This window comes from Zophobas morio, unplaced genomic scaffold (assembly GCF_036711695.1).
Source record: "Zophobas morio isolate AGI-343-1 ecotype UQ-CSIRO unplaced genomic scaffold, CSIRO_AGI_Zmor_V1 ptg000023l, whole genome shotgun sequence".
Taxonomy (NCBI): domain Eukaryota; kingdom Metazoa; phylum Arthropoda; class Insecta; order Coleoptera; family Tenebrionidae; genus Zophobas; species Zophobas morio.
The window spans coordinates 564,968-575,476 of record NW_026972128.1 but is presented as its reverse complement, the minus strand read 5'-3'; the positions used below and the strand labels follow the sequence as shown (position 1 = coordinate 575,476).

At 33.6% G+C, this 10,509-nt stretch overlaps 2 protein-coding genes across 2 annotated transcripts; both read right to left on the bottom strand.

Annotated features, from left to right (window-relative positions):
• Positions 1–405: 405 nt before the first annotated feature.
• Positions 406–3,162, bottom strand: LOC135133924 (chitotriosidase-1-like). The gene is made up of 8 exons (XM_064062472.1): positions 3,070–3,162; positions 2,597–2,747; positions 2,374–2,544; positions 2,091–2,323; positions 1,201–1,328; positions 838–1,150; positions 670–786; positions 406–615 (listed from the first exon to the last, which is right to left on the bottom strand). The coding sequence occupies exons 2-8, from the start codon at positions 2,655–2,657 to the stop codon at positions 487–489; spliced, it is 1,152 nt and encodes a 383-aa protein (XP_063918542.1). The 5' UTR covers positions 2,658–2,747; positions 3,070–3,162; the 3' UTR covers positions 406–486.
• Positions 3,163–5,839: 2,677 nt separating this feature from the next.
• On the bottom strand, positions 5,840–7,397 carry LOC135133927 (chitotriosidase-1-like). Its single transcript, XM_064062475.1, has 7 exons — positions 7,292–7,397; positions 7,065–7,238; positions 6,786–7,003; positions 6,615–6,733; positions 6,252–6,564; positions 6,089–6,205; positions 5,840–6,040 (listed from the first exon to the last, which is right to left on the bottom strand). Exons 1-7 carry the CDS (start codon positions 7,347–7,349, stop codon positions 5,915–5,917), a joined length of 1,125 nt encoding a protein of 374 aa, XP_063918545.1. The 5' UTR covers positions 7,350–7,397; the 3' UTR covers positions 5,840–5,914.
• Positions 7,398–10,509: the final 3,112 nt, after the last annotated feature.

Genomic DNA, 10,509 nt, shown 5'->3' with positions numbered 1-10,509 from the left:
TATGAACAAAAGGGACGTTACACAAATAAGAAATCAATTTATCAATTTGTTGAAATTTGTTTTTCTGTTATTTATCTACTTCTAGTCATGTTGAACAATTTCGACAAATTCAAACGTACAAAAGAAAAACGAATGCAAAGGTAAATTGTTCATTTTTACTAAAATTTGTCTTTCTTTAAAAGGAGTTTGCTTAATCCAAACACATGTTTTTTGTTTCTGAAGAAAAATTCTGTTTTAAATTTCAACTATGTTCATGAATGTGTACTTGTCATTATCCACTTTTTGATTTAAAACCGGTATGCAGGAAATAAATATATGTATCTTACGAAGTTGTAAAAATCGTTTACGCATTTTGGGAATCGTTAAAATATATTGAAGTCAATTAAAAAAGTTAAAGAAAAGGAATATTTTTTTGTTAAGTTTATTAATAAACTGCTGATATAAAAATTCAACACAGATTGTTATATACAACTTGCTGGTACTAAATTAGTTCAGATATTGATTGATGGTATTGAGCAGCGGATATTTTCCTCCACCGCAGATCCCGCTGAAGTCATCAGTATCCAAAGACCACACCATAGCACCTCCTAGACCCTTGGAATTGGCATATTCGACCTACAACACCAGCATTAATGTTACCTGTCAAAAATGTGCCCACCTTAAACTGACTTTAATTTGAAGAGACCTAGCATCATCGAAGCCAATCCATTGGTTTCCATTTACAATATGAGGTACTTGTTGTTCATCGTCCCAGATATATTCCCAATTGCTGTATAATTCACACACCTAGCAAAAGAAACCCTAAATGTTGTTCGTTTAGACCACCCTGTTACTTACCTCGTTATATCCAATAACACCCATTTCACGCGTATATGGACCTGCTTCGCTTCCACCATAAGTACCTGCGTACAGGGAAGTGTTGGCAGCATCAGCCAAAGAAAAACCACGACCATAAGTTCCAAGACCAATATTGATTTTACTGGCTGGAGCTCCTTGATCTAGCCAGTATTCAATACCAGCAGCTACATTCAGAGTCTTTTGCTCGTCAGTTTGGTCAAGAGAAGAGGCATACAGAGGAGCGTAATGACCAACGAAGGGTTCGAAAGCACCGTGGAAGTCGTAGACCATGACGTTGATCATGTCGAGGTTTCTAAAAACTGTTTAATAATATTTTGTTGCAATTCATTATGATAAAATTACTCTGCCACTGCAGCAATATCATAAGAAAGTTTGCAGGAAGCAATTCCTCCGGACACAGCCGCGGAAAGGGTTTGTCCTCTAGCGTTAAGGGCAGATTTCAGTTCACCAAGGAGAGTGATAAAGTTGGCCTGGAAGGTAGAGGCAAAAATTGAACTAGATCATATTTTTATTTCAAAAGACGACCTAATATTTCAAATTTTCTGTCAATATCGAAAACATCATCAAGTTGGCCTTGATTTTTATACATTGTGTGTGTCTATAATTAACCTAAAACTTAATCGATGGCAGCTGAAAACGCGAAAATTTCAATTTTACATAACATCATGGATTAATTAGACATATGCGTTTTCTCTACATTTCCTTCTTTCAAAAGAGCAACTCCAGCTTGATGACTTTTTCAGTTGAACAACTGTAACTTGTTGGAAGACTAGATACCAAAATTGCGGCCATTTGTTAACGGCAATTTTAATGAGATGAAACATGCAAATTCGGTTTCTTTTCAAGCTCATTAAATAGTATATCATATACTCATTATAATTTCTAATTATAACATGCTCTGAGGCCAATTGAATCGAACCCTAAATTAATTCATACGATTAATGAAACATCAAATTTCAACGGTATATCACGATTGTGTTAGTTCAATTTTGTAGTTACATAAAAAATGAACAAAATTTCTTCAAAGTTATTCTCTTATCTTTATCTCTTTGATAACGCAATAATTTAGATAAACATTAACAGCTACTTCAAAAACTAATGAATTATTCAAACTGTGTCACAGCTTTGTTTGTCACGGAAACGATTTCAAAATAGCTATTTGTCTAGAAGATAATTGCAAACAAAACTTTTAAAAATAGTTTTTTTAATATTGTTGTGTAAAAATGGCTTACCTTGTCAGCATCAACACCACCTCTTTGGCAAGGGTATTCCCAATCCAAATCAAAACCATCTAATCCATACTGATCATTGAAAGCTAAAACAGAATCAACTAAGCTTTGTCTCAGGGAAGGATTTCCAGCGACTGTTGAATATTTGGCAGATCCTTCATTCCATCCACCCATACTGAGGATCAGCTTCAAATCCGGATTTTGTTCTTTAATAGCCTGTAGATGAGCCATTTCCTCTAAACAGAAACAGTTATAACGTTACCAAAAGTAATTAAAAATATCTTACCTAATCCTGTCAGTTCCCAATCGTCCAAGACTGACACGGTCCCGTCTTCACGAAGACCAACGAAAGCGTAGAGAATATGGGTGCAAAGATTGGGGTCGATATTCGAAGCGCTAAATTTACCATGGTCGGGTCTGTAGATGGTCCAGCTGGTGAAGTAGCAGACGACTCTTCCTAGCGTTTTAATTGTAGTGAAACCAATGAGCGTTAATGAGAAAACTTTTACCTGAGGTTGGTAGCACGATGAAGGCGCTACACAGAGCCAGGAAGACCAAAAGTTTATTCATTTTGTTTCTAGTGATTAACAGTGGAAAACTGCTGGAAGTGTAAACCTCGGCGGCTTATATTACTTGAGATTTTATCTCGTTGAGTGGTTTCTGTTTTGAAGAAAGGATATTAATACATGGGGGGTTAATCACTTCGAGTGGGTTTTTTTTTATTATCTAACTTAACACATAACAACAGATGTAGTAGAAAATGTATCTAGGTTGAAGTGTTTAATAAGTTTGATAAAATAGAAGACTGACACTATCTGAAGTAACTTATATAAAGAAGAGGATTTTTTATTTTTAGATATACCGGCATATTGTTAAGGATATGCAGTGAAATTTGGGTAAATGAAGGAAAAACGTTACTTTTGTAAAAATTCTATTCGTATAACTGATATTTAAAAAAAAAAACATTTTCAAAAATACTCACATTAAATGTTACGAAAACATTTTTAAACACTCAAGCGTTGTTATTCACACTGATAAATTTTAATATGAAAAATTATTGTCGTTAATAAGTGCTGAATACCAATTCACTGAATCAACCTTTACTCATAGTGGCGTGATCATGTGGGTGAGGCATGTTGCAACATAGATTAAAATAAAGAAAGAGATCCATAATACGAAATTTCAGTACTAATAGTTTAGTGTTTTGAAATATTTCTATAATAATTTAGATAAGCCATTCTGATGTTAATACTTCATATGATGCAACTCTCCAAACATTTGTTGATAACATAGCCTTATTGAGAACATAAAAATTAGTGTAAATACTTCAGCTTAAAACCTTTGTTTTTAGGCATAAATAATTAAGTACTACTCAAAAATTTATTTGACAGTGACAAGTCGACAAGTTTCAGGTGAACTAATTCAGATAAAAGAATATTTTGTACTCAAATATCTACATCATTGAAACTGGAATATTGTGCATGATAAGGTTTATTTGGGCTTGAAGTAAAGGGGGAAATAGGGTGATAGTAGTTATGCAGTCATCCCTTTATCAAAATAGTTTATTAATTATTATTACCTAATAATAGAAATGTTTAAGTTTAAACATAGAATAGGTGCAAAAAAAATTTTTTTTACATCAATTTCAAAAAATTTATCAGATTATTCGAATCGCTAACATAGTCGAAATCTAAGTTATGCTTCAAAAAAATAAAACTTTGATTAAATATTTAAAATTTAATCAAAATCTTTTAGGTTCCGTGTTTTGCATCCTGAATCAATTGAATGATTGTAGAAATGAGATGTTGTGGAGGTCCCAGAATAATTTAAGTTATACTAATTGGAAACGTAAAAAGAGGCGCTTGTTAAAACGACATTACTGAGATACTTCCCTTAGGTAACTTTCAATCAAATATCTTTACAGCGACATATTGTTCAAACTGGTAGTTTTGCTTGTGCAATGTGAAATCTTTTTAGCAAACAGAAAAACAAAAAATATATTCAAAACTACAAAACGATTCCCATAGAGTCCACTTCAAAAGAATTTTCGTTAAAAGCATTTATAAAACAGAAGAGTAACCAGAATTTTTTCCTAAAGGGAAAAAGACGTTCAAAATATATATATTTTTTTATTTACAACTAAACAAAAATTTGAATTAATATGACAATAATAATGTGTTTAAACAAAGGAAAAGGCAGTTAAAAGTAGAAAAACGATTGACTATCGAATTTTTCCAGTGCCACTCATATTTAGAAAAGTTCACAAAATTGACGATATTTATTTTATCGTTTATTAATCTTGATCTATTTCATATCTTTGAAAATTTGTTTAAATGAACGGAATGAAACTACTTAAAATTCTACACAAATATTACTTAAACTAAACGTTTACTTTTAAACTGTAAGGTTTAATGGCCAATTCCCCTATTAATATTTGACTAAGTTTCAAATTTTTCTAATCACACTTGGTATTAAAATCTTTGACAACAGTTTCAGAATCTGGATTGAATTTTTATCAATTAATTCAACAAAAAGATAAGATGTTTGGAGTTACAGATAACAACGATTAATTTTTTTCATACTTATCTGGGTGTACATATCGTTTTCATAAAAATAAATTCGGAAAAAACTAGTTACAGATCTTGAAACATGATCTATTTGTCTTGTTTAAATTTGAAAATAATGTTACGATTTACGGATATTTAAAATCGGTTTGAGTAAAACTCAACAATTTATTTCTCGGTAATACACATTCATCCAACTAACAACTCGGCGATTATGTTCAAAATAATCTCGACGCAACTTAGACTCTAATTCTCTCATTGACTGGAGTAGACCAGTTTGTTTCGGATGTGGTCCCTATTTAAAGAGCCGTACGCTTATTTAGGAAAGATCGTGAACGCTACCTTCGAGGTTGTTCTGGAGTCCACCATCGAAACTTTCCGTGACTTCCGGTGGACCGCTTCTAGGTTTATCTTTATTCGAGCACCGCCGCCTCCCATGATGAGTCACCGTGGCGTACATACCAATAGGCGTCCTACCGGAGCGGCGTATGGCTTACTTTGTAATATACATTCTGATATCTCAAGCTATAGGTAGATAGGTAGTTTCAAGAAATAGAACTTACAAATAAAATAGTATTTAAAATGGAGGTAAATAATGTAAGTTAAGTTCTTTCTTGTAAAGATCTGAGATATAATGAAATTTTAACTTATTATTAGACTTTATCTTTCACTGCTTTCTTAAACTAAAGTTTAATTGGTGTTGTGATAAGATTAATTGTTTTATAAGTTATAGAATACCACAAGTTATAAAATATTTTTGGTTCGTTCTAAGTAATTTATCGGACGGGAAATACTTGAAATTACCAAACCCTATACTTTGTATAACATAATATAAATATGATCCTTTGTATGTGGTTTAACAATCCACCACTGTTCTTAACTATATACAGGATTCTCTAAAATATGTATTAATGTACAAAACGATTTATTTTATTTTGTTAATTTAAGAAACTTTAATTTCCATAAATAGTAGAAACACAAAGACGTTATGATTAATTTCACAGCGTGTATCTAATTTTTTTTATTATTATCCCCAATAAAAATTTGCTGATGTCATACCGCAAAATTATTAAATAAATTGCATTTGTTATTTGCAATTTTTTGTGCTTTGGGACAGTTATCTGTAATTAAATTAATTTTTGAAGCACTAAACAGTTATTAAAACAATTTACAAATAACAAAACTGGCAGTGTTGAAATTAATTTCATTTATTTGATTTTTACTGTATATTTTTTGTAGTTTATAATACTTCCGTTAACAGTTTTAATTAATGTTATCTTTAATTGCATGCAACAGAGGTCTTGCATCCCCACAGTGCCCGTGAATATCATCCTGATCAATAGACCATATCATAGCACCACCTAACCCATTTGAATTAATGTAGGCAACCTAAAATAAATTTCTGTAGACAGAACTTTATAAATTCCTCAAAAATACCTTGTTACGAATAGACCCTTCATCATCAATACCAAGCCACTGATTGCCATTCACGCAAACAGGCATTTTCTGTTCTGCGTCCCAAGTACAATGCCAAGAATCTCTTTGTTCACAAAACTGTAACAACAGATAAGAATGCGTTTATGAAAAAAAAAACACTTACTTCTAAATAACTCCAGCTTCCCTCTTCTTTAATAATAGGTCCACCTTTTCCGGGTCCAGTAATTGGAGCATGTAACCAGTTATTATCAGGATCTTGAAGAGTAAAACTGTGCCCATAGAACGCTATTCCTGCTATAAGTTTACCAGCACTTGCCCCAGAGTCTATCCATTGCCCGATGGCAGCATCCATATTTAGATTATTTTTCTCCCAATCGCTTTCAACAGAAGAAGCCCAAAGAGGCGAGTTCTGTCCTGTGTAGTCGCTCCAGGGGCCATACATATCGTACGTCATCACGTTTATATGGTCCAAAGTACTAGTTTAAAATTAATTGTTTCTAATTTTGAAGAAGTTTTTCAGACTTACTCAGATATCCTGGAAACGTCGTAACCATCGCTGACATCAGCACTGACAGCAGCACTTACTTCCCATCCGTTTTTGTTGAAGTCGTTCTTGAAGTCTTGAAGAAGAGAAACAAAGTTATCCTAAAGTAGGTACTGAAATTATTTTTGTATAGAGGTTTTCGTCTGGTTTTACCCTATCACCGCTTCCAGGAACTTCCCAGTCCAAGTCTACCCCATCGAAACCATAAGTTTCCATAAACCACCTTGCGCTACCTACCATAGCAGCTCTTTTTCCAGAACTAGCAGCAATGCTCGAAAATGTCTGAGAAGGTGCATCAGCACCACCGATACTGAGGAGTACTTTAAGACTTGGATTTTTTTCTTTCAATGCAATGATTCTTGAATATCCACCTGGGAAATATTAAACGTTAGGAATAAACTTCTACTACTTATTTCAAGTGGTAGGTACTACCTTGATCAATGTCGGCCCATTCGTCTTCAGCTGACAAACTACCATCACTGTTAATAGCAACGAACGCATAGTTTATGTGTGTGCACATGTTCGGGTCCAAATCTTCAGGTTGTACCGCACCATCGCCTCCATAATAGATAGCCCATGATGAGTAATAACACACAATTTTTTTAGCTACAGTTTTTATACTTTTTAACGGTTCTTCTATTTATAAGGAGTAAAAATACCTGCAGATGCAGCAGAAAACGTAGTAGCAACAAGGATAAAAGCACTAAACACCTTCATTGTGGGCGTTATTTTGTGACTATTCGTTTTTGTTGTTTATATAGTAGGTATCTAATTTTGGATTATCTCAACACTTATGTTTTGAAATAAGTGATATATTCCGCTGGAATGACTTGGTATTTACAGAAGTTGTTGTTGTTGGATTGAGTACCTGTCGGAGTGATTTTTGTTTTCACGATTTTCCAAAACCGTTATCAGTGCTAATTATTTTTGAATAGCTGTTGAGAACTTAACAAAAATATATAAAAAAGTTGAAAGTAATTGTGGATGATGAAACTTTTGTGTGTACTTTATCGTTCGTTGTTGTAAAATTAGCCTTTGAGAAAAATATATCTATCCGTAAACTAGGTATATACTTTTACTACTTATAGACTTACTTAAAAGGTGCAATCGAATTTTGTTTTGCAAATTTTTAATACAAAAGTTAATTATTTCTTTATTAAAAGTTGTCATAATTTTGTTGTTCCAAATGTGTGCACAAACTTTTTGTTTACTGATGTAAAATAATATTAGGAAATATAATTTTCAGTTGTTAAGATGAATTTTTATTTATACTTTAAACACTCATACAAATCTCATCTTATACTTCTTTTATCTTATCTCTCGAAAGATTTGTGAAGAAGTTTTCATTATATGTAGTCACGTTTGCCATAAAATCTTGTTTATCAGTTATAATATATTAAGTGCATCGCAATGTTATCGATAATTTTGAGCAACAATAACTCGAATGCTTGTTGCATTGAAAACGCACGAGTGCTTTAGCACGAGTGCATTTTTCTTAGGCAACAAGCATGAGAGATTATTGTTGTTCAAAATTATCGATTTCATTGTGATGCACGCAATATATTCAACAGATTATTGCAAGAACAAACATTTTAAAAATAATTTTATAATGATTTACGAAGTAGTTTGGTGTGCGATACTATGGCGACGCAAGTAAATAAGAACAGCCATTTTGCAAAATTTGTGTGGGTTTAAAAAACCATGTCCAATTTTCGTTTTGGTCGTAACACGCCAAAAGAAATTGATGATTCTATTACAAACATTACGCCGCTAAATACGAAGAACTCACGAAATTCAATCTGGAGGCAATTTGAGAAGTTTTGCGGTGAACGCAAATATGTTTTTGATGGAAACACTTCCACGGAAAAACTAGCATTCATCCTCAAAGATTGGGGGTACAATATGAAAAAAGTCGATGGTAATGACTACAAAGAAGCAGTAATAAAAACGATGTGGAATGTAACGGCAAAGCAGTTGCAAGAACTGTATTTCAATAAATTTGGTATAAAGTTTGATCCTTTTGTTGACCTGGAATTCAAGGGTAGTAGAAATGCACGCGACGCAAAACGCCGGAACCTACAAATACAACCGGAAAAACGCAAAACTAGTTCCTCAATTTTGACTCTAGAAGAATACAACAAGATTCTAAAGATTTATAACGAAGACACGCCAGATGGTTTACAGAAAATGTTTTTTTATGTGGCTGGATTAGAATTAGCTTGGAGGGGATGTGAAGGTGTTAACGTTACTATCAAACATTTTAAGGAAGAAAGTGATAATTGTGGTTTGCCTACGGGGCGAATAGAATACAATTGTATTTTTTCCAAAACAGCTCAAGGAGGTAGCCATAAATTAACAGACAGCAAATGGCTTGCAACAAACACCACAGATCCTAGAATTTGCCCTGTTAGGTAATTAAATACTGTTTCAAATACAAAATAATAATTATTTTATTATTTAAGGCTCTACAAAAAAATGCTGAGCAAGAGAGGTAAACATATAACCACCGATCGTTTATTTTTAACGCCAAATCCTGCATGGAGAGAACCTAGTTCTGTAGGATGGTTCAAAAATTCACCCGTTGGAAGGAATGAAATGGGGAAATGGACAAGAACCGCCGCAGAAGAAATAGGCATCGACATAAAGAAAAAGAAGATTAGTAATCATTCATTACGGTCAACTGCAGTGTCGCAACTTGCAAAAGCGGGAGTCGGTGAAGAACAGCTTATAAAGATTACCGGTCATGCCAATACTTTCTCCATCAAACCATACCTTCAGCTCGATGGAGATCATCATTATCAAATGATTGACAAATTACGCGCCAACTCAACGGCTATGGAAGAGTCTAATAACAAATCCACAAATTGCGCACCGTCTGCTTTGGTACAAATGTCTAAAAATATAGTTACTACTTCACCAAGCACACAAACCCCTGTAAATTACTACAACTGTACCATAATTAATTACAATTCTTAGTTTCATAATTAAATATTTGGTTAGTAACCTCTTGTTTTTTTTTGCAATTAACTGGTACTTGCTTATCTTATAGTTGGCACATCTGGCTAGTGATAATTATCGGTAGTGGTAATTGCACAGTGTGCAATTATCACGTAATTGTATGCTGATTGGTTGAATTTACAAATATTGACGCGTTTGATTGGTCAGTTGACATCATGTGACATGTGAGTGCAATAATCTCAAAAATAATTAAAATGTCAATGATATAATAGTACATTATGGAACTAGTGGATGAAGTTGAATTTCAACGGCGAGAGTGATTTTTTCACACGAGCGAGTGCAACGAGCGAGTGCGAAAAAGAAACTCGAGCCGTTGAAATTTCTTCATCCGCGAGTTGCATATACTATTTTTTCTAAGAAATTAGGAAATAAATGTTTGTTTATGGTAGGTATTTTATTTTTGAAATACATTAACTGTAATAGAACAATTTGTGCAATTATCACCAATAATATTTACACTTTTATCGTAAGTATTATTTGAACTTGTATCTTTGTTTAAACTTAGTTGGCTGCTTCCTGTATCAATAACTGCACTTGTATCAGATTCGAAAATGCCGCATTGGCAGCATTCAAAATTTCTTCAGAAACTTCGTCAGTCTCACTCATGTTCATTGTTTTCACTTGTGTAAACTAGCAGTATTAAACGTCAAACACTAACGGGTCGTCCAGCCTAGGCGTCATGATTTTCGAAGCGCGCGAAGCGGACGGTGCGGTCGGTGCAGGCGATACGCAACACGTTTCGCTAGCTGCGAAACGCTCAGGCTGGACGACCCGTTAAAATCGTAGACGGCCGAGTATTTTTCCACTAGAGGGTGAAATGAAATTTCATCCACTGCCAGCGATGGGAAAATGACAAACT